General features: G+C 35.2%; 1 protein-coding gene across 12 annotated transcripts in view; it reads left to right on the top strand.

The window, feature by feature from the left end:
• Positions 1 to 17,016, top strand: part of DZIP3 (DAZ interacting zinc finger protein 3) — a 129,841-nt gene that overhangs the window by 29,036 nt on the left and 83,789 nt on the right. For all 12 annotated transcript variants that reach the window (NM_001076092.2, XM_059885574.1, XM_059885566.1 and 9 more), the window contains 6 exons: positions 1,191 to 1,315; positions 4,382 to 4,496; positions 11,836 to 11,955; positions 13,293 to 13,394; positions 14,827 to 14,919; positions 15,597 to 15,649. In NM_001076092.2, coding sequence (NP_001069560.2) covers positions 1,191 to 1,315; positions 4,382 to 4,496; positions 11,836 to 11,955; positions 13,293 to 13,394; positions 14,827 to 14,919; positions 15,597 to 15,649 — 608 coding nt within the window. The remainder of the gene's footprint in view (positions 1 to 1,190; positions 1,316 to 4,381; positions 4,497 to 11,835; positions 11,956 to 13,292; positions 13,395 to 14,826; positions 14,920 to 15,596; positions 15,650 to 17,016) is intronic.

Raw genomic sequence — 17,016 nt, forward strand, 5'->3', positions numbered from 1 at the left:
TTCACATACTTTGACTTCATTTTAGAAAGTTAAAATCTTGCTTTTTAAAAAAATTCTCTAAAAACTGAAACCATTCCATGACTTTTCTGTCATGTTTTTAAGATACAGAGTAATTGTGCCAGAGACTATTTTGTGAAACTAAAAATATTGATAAGATAAACTTAATGTAAGCGTATAGCCTTGAAATAACTACCATTTGTATAAAACAGAAAATTTTGTTTTGCTTGTTTCATATATACATTTTAATCCATTTTCTAGTGTAGTAGTGTAGTTTAATCTCTCTGGTTTTTATCTTACCCTCTTACGTAAAATATGAATTTGACCTCAGTTCTTCATTAAATAAGGTGAAGTACAAAAGTAAAAATCTAGGAGTTAACTAGGTGATCTCTAAGGGTCCTTAAAAATTTAACATTTTCTTTTGCTTATTTTTAATGATTTCTCAATTTCAGCCTTGATATCTCTTTTACTTTTTTGTATTCTTAAATTTGTACTCTCTTCTTGGTTTCATAAATAAGTCTAACTTATTAATTAGGTGAAGTAGAATTTATAAGTGACAAACTGAAAACATTTCCAGTTTAAATAATTTCACATAATGCTAATTATTGTTTAGTGTGTTGTGCTAGAGGATGTTTTAAAATGAGGCCATGTAGTACTTTTTTTCCCTCAGGGAGATTGGGGCTATTGTGCCTATTCTAACAATAGTAACTGAAACATTTATTAGAACTGACCTTTACTTCTATACCTATATTGCTTATAATCAAGATGATCCTTCCCCAAAAGAGACTGTATGTGTGGTCAAAAAGTCACTTATTTCCTGTTTTAAAAATTAGGAAGATTTGTGCTCCAATTAGAAAAAAAAAATAGGAAGAATTATATTCCCATAGTCATTAGAAGAGCCCTTATTTTTGCTAGTAATATTTGTCAGTTTTAGACATAAAGATTATTATTTTAATGTTTCACTTTGAAACACTAAAGACCTTAAGTTCTTTTGTAACTGTTTTATTAAGCGCTGAGTACATTTTTTATGGGATCATATGCAGAGATTCTACAAATAGAGATGTGAATAAATGACCAAATGACTGAATCAGTATTAAAACTGCTCTGTCTTTTCTAGTTTAGCAAATAATTGTTTATTGTAAAAGGAAAAAATAATTTTTACATCAGCCAAACCTAGTTTTATGTTACTACAGGATTATATAGAAGCTGAGAATAAATTTCTAGTGATGAAGATGGTAATCCAAGAAAATGAAATTTGTGAAAACTTTATGTCATTAGTTTATTTTGGCCGTGGTTTGCTTCGATGTGCTCAGAAGAGGTAAGAATTTTAATTAATGGGTAGTTCTTGCCTGTTAACTTTCAGTATTATGTAATGGAAATAAAGTTTGCACAATATACCAGGGATCATGACATTTGTGCTCCATTGATTCTTTTTTCTGTCACTGATTGTGTAGATCATTTCATTAATGTACTTGAGAATATTAAATATCAAATTTAACAGGCCATGGCAATAAAAGGTGGTATAGCATAGGCATTAGAAACATAGGCTTTGGAGTCTGATAGGCCGATTCAAATACATTTTATATCACTACCTGGTATACGACCCTGGGAAATTTAATGTTGCTAAGCCTAATCTTTGGAACTAATAACAGTGCCCACCTATTAAGGTAATTAACACAGTGCTCAGGACACAAAAATACTATTCTTAATAAATAATAATTATAGTTATTAATATTATTACCACTTGAAATGGGTGTTTAAGTTATAAATGAGCTTATAACACATTGAAAGGGTCCCAGTTCTGAGTCCAGGGGTATTGGGTATTACGCAGTTAGGTACAGAGGAATGTACATGGGCTATCTGTTCACTTCCCATATGTATGTTGTTTAATCACTAAAGTCATATCCAGCTCTTTTGGAACCCCATGGACTGTAGCCCGCCAGGCTCCTCTGTCCATGGGATTTCCCAGGCAAAAATACTACAGTGGGTTGCCATTTCCTTCTTCAGGGGATCTTCCCAACTGAGGGATTGAACTTGAATCTCCTTCTTTACAGGCAGATTCTTTACCACTGAGCCAACAAGGAAGCCCTCCAATATGTGTATCCTTAGCCATTTGTAGAATCAATCATTCATTTTATTTCTAAGCATTTATTATATATTAGAGACTGTTCTAGGTGTTAGGGGTAAAATAGTTTACAAAACAGTTTCTTTCCTCATGTAACTGACAGTATAGTGAAGGTTTATAGACCTTAATAAAATAATCAGTTATTTAAATAATCAATTATGAAATGTGAGAAAGAGCTATGAAGGAAAATATAATAAAGAATTAAAGTCCTTATTGGAACCTCAGTGGGTTTCTTGGGAATCAGAAGTCTCCTTGAAGAATTAATGTTTGGTTGAAATCTGAAGGATGAATTAGGAAAAATGTACTTATGCAAATCCTTATGAAGGATTACTGCTGGGCCCAACTGTTGAATCCCTAAAAGCATCACTTAATATGGTAGTTCCTTGATTCTTTGAAAGGCTGATCGTCCATCCTCTGGTGTGCTTGGTTTTTATTATCCAGAAGACGTCCTGCTTCCTGTTTATTAGCATGATGTTCTCAATGTAGTTTGCCACTGTGATATTTCACAGAAAGTCAGGATAATCAAAATCTCTTTAATACTGTGGAGAGAATTAGCATAGCTCTGAGTCAAAGAATCTGGACTGCTGTCCTTTCTTCAGATATGTGAACTACCTATTGTTTATTTTCTTTATTGATGGACATCGAGAATCCATTTTCCAAATCATTGACACTAGAAAACCCAGTCGTCTGGCAGCAGCATTTCCTTTCATCCCTGGCCTATAGAGAACAGTCACCACTGAGCTGCTCAAAATGTCCTTCTTACTCTGTATTTCTTACTGCATTAATAAAATGGAATGTCCTCTGGACCTTTCTAGGGTACCCTGTCTGGTAATGGATTCAATGGTGTTATGTCCATTCTACCATCTTTTCCTCCCTGAGCTTTCTTGAATACTCTGCCAAGAAATTTTCAACGTTTTCATCTCAATTACTATTATAGAGGCCATTGGTTGTGTCCAGGCTTCAAGTAGCCTCAGCAACATGTTGGGATTGGCTTCGCATGTCCTTACATTCAGTAAATGCTGAATTATGGGAGAGTTGCCCCATATCAGTATACATTTCCCTATCCAGCTATATACTTGATCATTGGTTTAGCTCTCTTGGACTTCCCTGGTGGCTCAGATGGTAAAGCGTCTGTCTACAATGTGAGAGACCTGGGTTCAATCCCTGGGTTGGGAAGATTCCCTGGAGAAGGAAATGGCAACCCACTCCAGTACTCTTGCCTTGAAAATCCCATGGATGGAGGAGCTTGGTGCAGGCTACTATCCATGCGGTCGCAAAGAGTCGGGCTTTGCGACTGATTGACTTCACTTTCACTTTCAGTTTCATGACTGAGTGACTTCACTTTCACTTTAGCTCTCTTAGGATCCACTCCCAGACACATTCCTGCCACTGCACAGTAGTGAAAGTAGTGAAGTCTGCAATGCTTATGGTGAACAAGCCTTTTCTTCCTCTTTTTTCACTTGGGCTTTGCTTGTACCTGATCCTAGATTTTTCAGTATTTAGACAATGAGCAGAGATCGGGGAGGATTTTGAGAAGGAAGAAGAGCATCATCTTTTGGGACATGTACCTCAGATAATGTACAGATATTTGCATGGGCTACTTGTTCCATATCAGAGTCCTGATAGTGTAATAGTCTTGTTGAGGCTGTGCTTTTGGTTTTTGCTGTTGTTATATCCCTGTGATTAAATACTGGGTCTTAATTTTCAGCATGGTCTGCCTTTATGTTTAGAGTTGGTCAGATTTCTTTAAATGTTACCATAGAGGCCTTTTAACTTTCACGGAGTACCCTTAGTTGATAGTAGTAGCCAGTTTCTCCCACTTTGTGGTTAAATCTGGGCCTGATTTTAGCACAAGTTATCTTTATGGCTGTCAGAGCTGAGGGTCTCTTTAAATGCTGCCTTCAGAGGCCTCTGTCTTTCATTGTGTCCTGAGTCAATCATTGGCTGACCTGTGCCAGTCCTTCTCTTTCTTCAAGGCTTCCAAGACAGTAAACAAAAGCCAGCCAACCCTACAACCCCTTTGATTTACCATGGCCCCCATACTGTTCAAGCTTGAGCTACTACATAATCTATTACCTCCCTTTCTACCTATATTTCATCTCAGTCTATTATAGGTGAGAATCCTAGTATTGTAGCATGCTAGACATTATCATCCTACTTACACACACACACACACGCACACAAATGGGTTGCCTGTTGTCTAATTGGTAAGCTAGTTACAGAGTCTTGTTCAAATTAACCTTTTAAAATGCCTTGCAGATATAATGGAGGACTGCTAGAGTTTCATAAAAGCTTACAAGAAATAGGAGACACAGATGATCATTGGTTTGATATAGATCCTACAGAAGATGAAGATTTACCTACAACTTTTAAAGTAAGAAATTATTTAATCTATGGCTAATCAGAATCATCTTTGATAAAGTGCAGTTTATGCTATGTCATTCTATAGAAAACATATTCTTTTATTGGACATTAGCTTTTTGTATGAAAAAACTTTGATTCCATTATCTGGTACAGAATGTGAGTATGATTCAACAAATAGAGAGAAGTGAGGTGGATGTATTAGCATTTCCAGATAACAAGAAGATTAAAAGTTGTACTAGTTCACATGGCTAGAGATAAATGTAAGTTAACGTATTTTTTCTAATTATGTTTGCCATTGTTTTGTTGTTGATTTAAATTTTAAAAGTATTAAATGATCATTTTAGAAAACTTGAAAAACGTGAAAATGCCAAAGATAAAAAATTCATCAATATATTCCTTCAAATGGCGAACTATTGTTAGAATTTTCATTTATGTATTTCCATACACACATGTATAAACACTTTTATTTTTAGTAAATTGGTGTTATGTTATATACATTGATTTATAGTATAAAAATATATTATTGTGAATTTGCCAGCAAGTAGATTATTGTATATTGAAAGTATAATTTCTCATAGTCTATCATAAACTGTGCTTTAATTTGGTTAACCAGTTCCCTTGAATTGAACATTTAGTTTATCCTAAACATTCTAGTTTTTTAGTATTACAGAAAGTGATCTTTTTTAATTTCTCACATCATTGCCTTAGTGTAAATTTCTAGAGGTGGAATTGTGAAGTGTTTACACACTTATATAAGTTATTCATGTATATTTCCACATTTCCTCCCAGAAAGTTTGTCCTGATTTATATTCTCAAGACAGAGTGTAAGAATTGCTCTTTGCCCTCATGTGCTTAGCCGCTCAGTTGTGTCCAACTCTTTGTGACTCCATGGACTGTAGCCGCCCAGGCTTGATTCTCTAGGCAAAAATACTGGAGTGGTTGCTGTGCCTTCCTCCAGGGGATCTTCCCAACCCAGGGATCAAACCCAGGTCTCCTACATTGCGGGCAGATTCTTTACCTCTGAGCCACCAGGGAAGCCCACACTCTCTGGATATTCTTTACCTTTTGGGTAATTTTTACCCATCTAATAAGCCATATTGGTCACTTTTTAGTTGTTTAATCTGAAAATAGCTACATTAGGCTTCTCTTGATTAACATTTGAGTGAGGTATCTTATTCCAAACTTTTGCTTTAAACCTTTCTGGATCCTTACATTTTAGCTGACTTTAAAGCCAAATGCATTCCTCAGATTAAAAAGGATGTTTCATAAAAATAAGAAATTCAATTTTTCTAGGAATCTTTAACAACTCAAAGTTTCTATATATCTAATAATATAGCCTCAAAATACTTGTGACAAAAACTGGTAGAACTAAAAGGAGAACTAGAAGACTTCCCAGACACAGTGGAATATTTTAATATACCTCTCTCAGTCATCAATAGAGTAAGAAAGATAATCTTTGGTGTTTGGTGAGATGATTATATGTCTTTTAACTTTGACTTAATATATTAAGTAGTAATTTTATGCATTAAAAAAATATTGAATTTCTGTGTTTACCTGAAGCAGCTCCTACTTGGTCTTGATTGTTTTTCTCCTAGTCCTTCTCCTTTTAAAATATTTTTCTTTCTTATCCAAATTTTATTTTTGTTTTATGCAAGCTAGTACACATATACAGTTTGTTAAGTATATTAAAAGATTTTAACAGTCTGTGGTTCATCATTTCTAATTGTAGTTTCTGACTATAGATAACTTATTTGAACCCTCTAGGCATTTTCCTTTGATATTAACCCGTACTTTTAAAAAGCTGTATCACTATTTAAAAAAAATTCTCCATCTTAGGTGTCGTCTTTTGATTTCCTACTGTTGGAGATGAGGGTTTAGTAACTTCCCTATACATCTCCTTCACACACACACTTCCCAGTCCCCATCCTTTTAATAGTTACACGTTGTTATTAAAGTGGCCTTAGAGTTTCCCTTTATTCCTGGGAATACCCTTACCCCTCTCCTGTGTAAATCCCCTATTCTTGGATTAAGTTTTCCTCTTTCTAGGTGTACTCCCTTGTTTTGGGGGAGTAGCTTTCATCCAGCAGCTTCCTAGAAAGAGAATTTACATGGGAGTTAAATTTTTTGAGACCTTTCAAGTCTCAAAATAATTTATCCTTTGTACACTTTACTTGTATCTTGGCTGGGTGTAAAATTATAGGTTGAAAATAATTTTCCTTTAATTTAAAAAATTATGTTTCTATTATCGTTTAGCTTCCAATAGTAGTACTTTTGAGATATTTGATGTCATTCTGATTCTCAATCTTTTGCTTGTAACCTGTTTTATTTTTTCTTTCTGGGAATTTTTAGGATATTCTGTATATCCCTAGTGTTCTGAACATATGTTTTTTTGGTGCTGCTGCTGCTGCTGCTACTGCTGCTAAGTTGCTTCAGTCATGTCTGACTCTGTGCGACCCCATTGATGGCAGCCCACCAGGCTCCCCTGTCCCTGGGATTCTCCAGGCAAGAACACTGGAGTGGGTTGCCATTTCCTTCTCCAATGCATGAAAGTGAAAAGTTAAAGTGAAATTGCTCAGTCATGTCCGACTCTTAGTAACCCCATGGACTGCAGCCTACCAGGGTCCTCCATCAGTGGGATTTTCCAGGCAAGAGTACTGGAGTGGGGTGCCATTGCCTTCTCCATTTTTGGTGCTAGGACATTTTATTATTATTTTTTTAATTTGATGATTTCTTCTTCATTTTCTCCTTTCTTTTTGAGATGTTTGCTATTCAGCTGCTTGACATCCTGGACTGAATTTCTGACTTTGTTATTTCTATGGTAATTTTTATTTTTTGTCTTTTCTACTTTCTAGGAGATTTTCTTAACTTCATCTTTTTGCATAGAGCTAGTATTCAGCCAGTATACACTAGTGCTATCATACTAGTTATTATAATGTTAAAATATTTCCATACTACTTGGAAAATAGTTTCTGCCTCAAAAATAATTTGGGTAACCAGCTGCATTCCAGGTGCCCTATTCTGTCCTCCAGCCCTCTCTCGCCATACTTCTCTAAAATTCAATAACTAAAGGTTTAATGTACAATAGAGCAGAGCGTGTCCATGATCCTGCTCTTGCTCTAGGCCAGCATGTTCTTATATTGGTACCTATGCCTGTGGCCCACCAAAAGTCCTACTTCCCAGACATTGTGATTAGTTTCTAAAGGAAGCTTAGAGGGCTGGCCTGTACCCTTTATCTGGCATTGACAAATTCCAGATGAGTACCACCAGAGGCCTGTGCTGCCCCAGTTGCTCCTATCCTCATGTGTCTCCTGAGATGAACTTACCCTGTTGAAAGAAGATCATACTTATAGAGATACTGGCACCCTTGTAGAGCAGTGACTTTCATATCATTATTATTTTCAACATGATTCTTGTTTCTATCCTTCAGTTGAATTTTTAATTTCCATGATTATTTCAGCTATCATCTACCAAGAATTTTCTTGTTATGAATATTCCTTTTAAAAAAAAATAATATCCTGTCCTTTTTTCTTGCACTTGAGAGGTAAATGTTAAAGGTAAATGTTAGCCAGATCATTTAAGGCTTTATAAACAGTGGGGTGTTATAATTAAATTATAGTAAACATCTGAATGCAGAGTTCCAAAGAATAGCAAGAAGAGATAAGAAAGCCTTCCTCAGCAATCAATGCAAAGAAACGGAGGAAAACAACAGAATGGGAAAGACTAGGGATCTCTTCAAGAAAATCAGAGATACCAAGGGAACATTTCATGCAAAGATGAGCTCGATAAAGGACAGAAATGGTATGGACCTAACAGAAGCAGAAGATATTAAGAAGAGATGGCAAGAATACACAGAAGAACTGTACAAAAAAGATCTTCATGACCCAGATAATCACGATGGTGTGATCATTGACGTAGAGCCAGACATCCTGGAATGTGAAGTCAAGTGGGCCTTAGAAAGCATCACTACAAACAAAGCTAGTGGAGGTGATGGAATTCCAGTTGAGCTATACCAAATCCTGAAAGATGATGCTGTGAAAGTGCTGCCCTCAATATGCCAGCAAATTTGGAAAACTCAGCAGTGGCCACAGGACTGGAAAAGGTCAGTTTTCATTCCAAACCCAAAGAAAGGCAATGCCAAAGAATGCTCAAACTACCATACAATTGCAGTCATCTCACACCCTAGTAAAGTAATGCTCAAAATTCTCCAAGCCAGGCTTCAGCAATATGTGAACTGTGAACTTCCTGATGTTCAAGCTGGTTTTAGAAAAGGCAGAGGAACCAGAGATCAAATTGCCAACATCCGCTGGATCATCAAAAAAGCAAGAGAGTTCCAGAAAAACGTCTATTTCTGCTTTCTTGACTATGCCAAAGCCTTTGACTGTGTGGTTCCCAATAAACTGTGGAAAATTCTGAAAGAGATGGGAATACCAGACCACCTGATCTGCCTCTTGAGAAATTTGTATGCAGGTCAGGAAGCAACAGTTAGAACTGGATATGGAACAACAGACTGGTTCCAAATAGGAAAAGGAGTTCGTCAAGGCTATATATTGTCACCCTGTTTATTTAACTTCTATGCAGAATACATCATGAGAAATGCTGGACTGGAAGAAACACAAGCTGGAATCAAGATTGCCGGGAGAAATATCAATAACCTCAGATATGCAGATGACACCACCCTTATGGCAGAAAGTGAAGAGGAACTCAAAAGCCTCTTGATGAAAGTGAAAGTGGAGAGTGAAAAAGTTGGCTTAAAGCTGACCATTCAGAAAACGAAGATCATGGCATCCGGTCCCACCACTTCATGGGAAATAGATGGGGAAACAGTGGAAACAGTGTCAGACTTTATTTTTCTGGGCTCCAAAATCACTACAGATGGTGACTGCAGCCATGAAATTAAAAGACACTTACTCCTTGGAAGGAAAGTTATGACCAACCTGGATAGCATATTCAAAAGCAAAGACATTACTTTGCCAACAAAGGTCCGTCTACTCAAGGCTATGGTTTTTCCAGTGGTCATGTATGGATGTGAGAGTTGGACTGTGAAGAAGGCTGAGCACCGAAGAATTGATGCTTTTGAACTGTGGTGTTGGAAAAGACTCTTGAGAGTCCCTTGGATTGTAAGGGGATTCAACCAGTCCATTCTGAAGGAGATCAGCCCTGGGATTTCTTTGGAAGGAATGATGCTAAAGCTGAAACTCCAGTACTTTGGCCACCTCATGCGAAGAGTTGACTCATTGGAAAAGACCCTGATGCTGGGAGGGATTGGGGACAGGAGGAAAAGGGGACGACAGAGGATGAGATGGCTGGATGGCATCACTGACTCGATGGACGTGAATCTCAGTGAACTCCCGGAGTTGGTGATGGACAGGGAGGCCTGGCGTGCTGCGATTCATGGGGTTGCAAAGAGTCGGGCACGACTGAGCGACTGATCTGATGTGATCTGATGGTTTATAGAATTTAGGACTTTAATGGTTTCTATATTTATGATAAAGGAGGAGTTAATAAAATAGTTGCAAATTGTAATCAGTGTTTTAAAGAAAAACAAGGGACTGGGATAGAGAAAATGGAGGAAATGCAGACACATATACCTGCATGTATCCATATTTATATGTATATATGCATAAATGTGTATGTGTGTCTATGTGGTTACGAAAGGCCTTTCCAGGAGGAGATATTTAAGTTGGAAACCCAAGACTGCTAATGGAACTAACTCTGTAAAAAGTAAGGGAATAACTTTCTAGGTAAATGGAATTGAGTGGGAAAAGGCCTACAGGCCTTGAAGAGCAAGTTTGAGGAACTGGAAGTATAAAATCATATTAATTTTATAGGGAGTGAGGCTAGAGATGAATTTGAAGAGATGGGCCAACGATGGATAGGTGTACTGGGTTCAGATGCTGCAAGTTCTGCAGAACCTTGAAGTCAGTCTTAAGGTAGTGGGAAGCCACTGAAGAGTTTTAAGCAAGAAACTGACATGATCTTTTGCTTCTTTATAGAGTGCTTTGGAACATAGTAGGCAGGGATGAGGGAGACCAGTTAGGCAGTTGTTATAGTTAGTAATCTACGTAAGACGTAGAATGGTACTAATGGAGAGAGAATTAGAAAAATTTGCAGTATAATTTGGGAGAAGTCTCAACAGTATTTGCTAATATATTGCATGTAAAGGGTGATGGAATAACTATGTGATGGATGACTTCAAGCCTGCTGGTTGGAAATTAAATAGATTGTGGTAGATGTGCTTGATGTAAGTTCCATGAGGACTAAGTATATATTGACCTTCTAAGTTCACTAAGTTCACGTATCCTTAGCATCTAACATTTCCTAGCATTCACAACAACCTAGCCCGAAACAGGCACTCAGTAAATGTTCGTTGAATGAGTGAGTATCAATGACTGGCACAGAAAATAAGAAGAAAGGAACAAGGAACAGATTTGGTGGGCAACTCAATAGATCAGTATTGAACTATTAAGCATTAGATATGTGAAACGACAGTAGCTATATACATACGATGAGTCCTGTCCTTTTATTTCAGCATCTGCACTTCCTATTGCCTATCCTCATAGGATATACTGCTTTCATATGGATAGGTCCTTGGATGCTGCTTCTTTATTTTTTGACATTTAAAAATTTCTAGTTGATTTGGTTAAAACATTTTTATTCTTCATAAAATTCTGAATGTCATTAAACAAATGTTATGAATGCTGACTTGATGCGTAAAATAGTCTATAGAGGTATACTTTATCATGTCATATACCCTCAGTATATATGGGTATGTCTCTCTAAGGGGCAGTATTAAGGACTTGTTTAGCTTAGACTTGATAATATGTTTCACAACCTTTAGCCAGCATTTTAAAATACGGAAATTGCATTCAAAATTGTAACTCTGAACACTGGAAACATATTTCTGGCCCTGCCTCTGCCCATTTTAACTGAGCAGCCTGTTGCACCACTACAGTAGTCCCACTGCCAACACGGTGCTTGGGGGCCAGTTCTAGCAAGGACTCTCTTGGGTTTCCAACAATTTGTTGTTTCCCTGTATCTGTTTCAGAGAAAGTAATTCTTGTTAGGAACCCGCTGGCTGTTATGAGTTAGAATGGAAAATGGACGTATAGCTTCAAATGTAGACTTTTTCCACTTTCTCTGTGTTTGTATTCAGGAATAAATTTAGTATTTCATGTTTAGGGCCCTTCTGTGTATTGTTTTCTTTGAATGAGGGAAATAGGTTCTATGACTAAAAAAAACAACAACATAAAACACCTTCAAATAAAGGACATGAAATGAACCTATACCTTAATATAAATGTGTGGTCTTTTTATTACTGATTCATAAGATTTTTTATTTTTAAAATTTAGGACCTTCTTAATAATTTCATCAAGACAACTGAGGGTAATATAATGAAGCAGACCATTTGCAGTTATTTAGATTGTGAGCGATCTTGTGAAGCTGACGTTTTAAAGAACACCAATTATAAGGTACTGTAATTATCAATCAACTGAGTGTTTTAAAAATGTAAAATTAAACTTAGGTGAAAATTGTTATATTATCATTCATCAAAATACTCTTTAAAAAGTACTTCATTTACTGTTTGTATACTTTTTGATAGCAGCCTTTCTGACCTGCGTGAGATGGTACCTTACTGTGGTTTTGATTTTCATTTCTCTGATAATGAGTGATGTTGAGCATCTTTTCATGGCTGATTCATGTCAATGTATGGCAAAAACCACTACAATATTGTAAAGTAATTAGCCTCCAATTAAATAAATTAATTTTTTTAAAGTACTTCATTTAATTACAGCAAAATGCAGTTGAGAAGTTGTTTGACTCTCAAAAATCTCAAAAGCTTAGATTCACTGTGATCAGGAATTATTTATATCCTGTGAGTCAATAAAAAAATGAATTAGCACAGAACCCCTGTTTGAGTTTCCTGAGCCATACAGCAAATTCCCGTTGGCTATCTATGTTACGTATGGTAATGTAAGTTTCCATGTTACTCTTTCCATACATCTCACCCTCTCCTCCCCTCTTATGTCCATAAGTCTATTCTCTACGTCTGTTTCTCCATTGCTGCCCTGTAAATAAATTCTTCAGTACCATTTTTCTAGATTCTGTATATATACATTAGAATATGATATTTATCTTTCTCTTTCTGAATTACTTCACTCTGCTGTATGGCTCAGGAAACCCAAACGGGGGCTCTGTATCAATCTAAAGGGGTGGTGTGGTGCGGGAGATGGGAAGGAGGTTCAAAAGGGAGGGGATATATGTATTACCTGTGGCTGATTCATATTGAGGTTTGACAGAAAACAACAAAATTCTGTAAAGCAATTATCCTTCAATAATAAATTTAAAAAAATGAATTGGCTTTGCTAGTGCTTTTGTAATATTCACAAGTACAGTAGCTCAGGAGCTGTTTATCACCAATCTAAGGTCTGGTGATTGATGACAAAGAAGTTTTAGGGACTAATGCTATGGAATTGGGGCTGAAGGAAAAGAGAAATATAAAAGTTCTGATGAAGTGGGGCAGATAGCATGTTCAGCTACAAAGGTCACTCACTGAGTTTCTGATATTTTGTTGTATATCAACAAAATATTGTATACAGCATATGAAAAATATTAACTTATTCAAATTATTGCCTATTTTTTGTCTTTAATGATATAAAAATGATTTTTATAGTTCTTTGATTACCAGTGATCTGTTGATAAATTTTCAATGCCAAGCTCATCTAGTTATAGAATAATAAAAAGTAACCTAAGGTGATATTTTCTTTATCTACATGATTTCTTATCAACAGTTTTTACTCTTTTCCAGGGATTTTTTCAGTTAATGTGCAGTAAGAGCTGCTGTGTTTACTTCCATAAAATTTGTTGGAAAAAGTTCAAGAATTTAAAATATCCAGGTGAAAATGATCAGGTATTATATTTGTACTTCCTTTAAAACTTGACTAGAGCATATCCTCTTCTACTCTTTCCTGCTTTTTTATTCTTTCCCCTTCATTCCTTTCTGTTTACATCCTTCCTCTTCCTTTCTCGCTCCATTTTTCTTTCCCTATTCTCTCTGATACTTTTCTCCTCACTATTTGGTCATCATTACCATTTATTAAACAGGTCTTTGTAGGAAATTCACATAAAGGACATAAAATCAAAGAATAGAAGTGTTTAATAAAAAGAAAGGACAACTGTGTAGTTTTAAGGGTAGAGAACAGTGATACATTTTATAGTCTTCAAAAATATATTTGTGTCATTGGGAATTCCCTGGCAGTCCAGTGGTTGGGGCTTGGTGCTTTCGCTGCCAGGCCTCAGCTTCGATCTCTGCTTAGGGAACTAAGATCCCACAAGCTGCACGGTGTGGCAAAAAAAAAAAAAAAAAAAACAACAGAAAACCTTCAAAATATATTTGTATTACTTATATTTGCCTAAAATCATATAACAAAATTGAATTTTTTCCACTGAAATTAAAATAGAAATTGATTGCCTGAGTCTGTTACTTACTCTTTACTCTTTAATGAGGTAATAGCCATAAGTTGGGTCTATAATGTTTAATTCTAAAGTGTTTACATTGTGCAAACCACAGAAAATACTTATAAAGCAATTGTATATGGAGTTGAGTGTTCTGAGTTCAAGTCCAGATTGAGCCACTTACTAGGTTTTTTTTACACTAGGCTGAAACTCATTTTTCTAAGCTATAAAGTGAGGATAGTAATACCTACTTTATAAGGTTGTGAAGATTAACAGATAAACTTGTATTGTACATTGTAAAAATCATTATATAAGGCACAGTTATTCATTTTTTAAGCAGTATGTAAATACTTCTCACTTTCTTTGATTGTTAGGGCAATCGGTAGTGCTCAACTTTAGAAAGACCAGTAAAAGAAAACTAAGTAAGTTAACCAGATGAAATGGCAAGATCAGGATCAGAGGACTCAAATTTTTATTCTTTCTTTTCCACTGAAATCTTCACTTATCTAATAAAAATTCAGTATTTCTTTTTGCACTTATTGAATTTGTATATGTTGCTTGAAGTTGCTTTCACTAGGAGCAGCAAATTCATTTTAGTTTATAATGTAACTATGTAAAGATTTTGAAATATTAATAGAAATGAGAGAGAAAAGTGTGATCATACATTTTAAATAGGAAATCCATTGGTACAAGTAATGGACTATCTTTGAACAGCTAACTCTCAAGTGTTTGTTCACATCTTTTGTTTTACTGTTTAGCAATATTTGCTTCTAACTTTATATAAATATAATCAGTTTTGCACATCAGTGGGTTTTTTCTATTTTTATTGTTCATATTATTTTATCTATTGATAATTTATTGTTGTTTTCTATTGGTAAAATTTATAGAGTTTTAGTGGAAAAAAATGTTTAAAGGAAGGATGTACGGGTGACATGGTAAGGATGCTGCAATGTGAGGTACCTGGAATTGTCAAAATTTTGGTGAGTATCTTTCTCTTGTTTTTCTTGCTTTCCTTCACTGGAATGATGTTTTTGACTTGGAACAGATTTGGGAATTATAATAATAGTAGCCTAGTCATATTCTCTTTGATGGTGACTGAGCTCTCTAACATTTTGTTGTGTTGATTTCTCTAAAGTAGTATTTAAGTGGTACTTAAAAGTAAAAAAAAATTTAAAAAATAAAACACACACACACAGAAACTGACAAAACAGGCCATGACCAGTGATGAAAGTCTATCATGCACAGAGGATGATAATCTAATTCTGTTCCACATATGGTTAAAAAAAATTTCAGAGTTTCTGAACCCTTTATAGTCTTGGTTTTGCTATTTCATTTTAATAAAATATCTTCTTGATTTTTTAGTTTATCAGTAAGTAAACCAAAATTTAAAAAATGTATATATGTATTATGTTTAGGTGTGATCTTCTCTTTTAGATTTGGCATTTAAATCCTATGGCCATATAAAGTAGAACTGGTTTTTAAGATCAGCTCTACTATTTGACTGAGGTTGTTTATAGCTTGTTTCTTCTGTTTTATTTGTTGTATATTCACTATAGTTTCATTCTGTCTTCTTTCAAACATTAAAGCTAAGAAGTAACACTAAAGAATTTTGAAAATTGAACTACTTTAGGGCTTTTTTTTTTCCCATCACTTGCAGTTTGAAGTTGTGAGAAAGGATGAATATATAACCATTGAAAATTTAGGAGCAAGGTAAGTTTGAAATTAAATATTCTATTTTTTTTTTTAGCATGTATGTATTTTTCAGTTGCTTCTTTCTGTGTTTTCTGTTACTTTTTGGTGCTTCATTAAATTGAAAGACAATATCAGTTGTGTGAAAAACTGTATCTAATTGACATTTGTTTACCCTTCCCCATCTCTTTGTAGACACTTAAATTCTAAAGAGGAAAAGAAAATTATATGGATGCTTTTACCTTAAGTATGAAAAGAATCCCTTCATGAAAACCAAACATATTTTTCTTAAAGTTATTTAAATTAGGTTGTTATAAAAAACTTTCTTCTAGCTTTCACAACTCATCCAGGCCTCCAGGCTCATCTGAGAATTAGAATCATTCTGTTTCTTAGATGAGAAAGCTGTATTGTTACTGTATATACTGCTTATATATCATATATAAGCAGAAATTCACTGAGCTATAAATTGTTTCTGTTGAAATTAGGAATTTCAATATAAAACTTACCCTAATCCATTGATTTTCTTTTCTTTTGTTTAAAATGTCTACCATTTTTTAATCTACCAGGATTAGACATTAATACCTGAGGCATCAATTTTCCCTGTGAGCTAATGAAACGCAAATCTTTATCTCTGCTTCAGATCTCACTCTCAAAACTCTAGGTCTATCTACCCGAATGCTAAATATTTCCATTTTTATTTTTCAAAAAGATCTATAGTTCAATATGCCCACAGTTAGATTCACAATATTTCTTCCCAACACTGCTATGTAACTTGTTTTAGGTCCAATTAATTCAGCTTCTTAAATATATTGTACATGCCTCCTTCTGCCCTTGTGCTTCTATTAAGCTAAATAAAGTTATTTTTCATTTGGAATTCTGAAATAGCTTCTATACTTGTCTTTCTGGCTCAGTCTCACCTTTCTTCAGTCTGACTGTTCAACAGTCTATAGAACTGTCTGTTCAGCCATTAAAATAGCTTTTTTAAAAGAAAATTGGAAATACTTCACTTCTCTGCTTGAAAATCTTTTAACAGACTTCTAGTTGTTCCTGGTTAAGTTCAGACTTATTAGCTTGGTTCTTTAAGACACTTTGGACCCTGCTATATTCACTGGTGTCTCTTGTCATTCTTTTCTTACTATATATGCAGCAACTATATTCAACTTGTTTTAGTTATTAAGTGTGCCATCTGTTTTACCTCTAGAATTTGCCCAGGATACTCCACTCCTTTGAATTTGGCTGGTTAAAACTTCTAGAAAGTCCTATTTACTTTGCATTAGGTGTTTCAATGACATAGTCCCTTTTTTTCTCCTATTAAAACATTTACTAAGTTCTGTTGTACTTTTATGGCTCTCTTTTCCATTTGACTATAGCCTCCACGAGGGCAAGAA

The sequence above is a fragment of the Bos taurus genome, chromosome 1 (assembly GCF_002263795.3).
Source record: "Bos taurus isolate L1 Dominette 01449 registration number 42190680 breed Hereford chromosome 1, ARS-UCD2.0, whole genome shotgun sequence".
NCBI lineage: Eukaryota > Metazoa > Chordata > Mammalia > Artiodactyla > Bovidae > Bos > Bos taurus.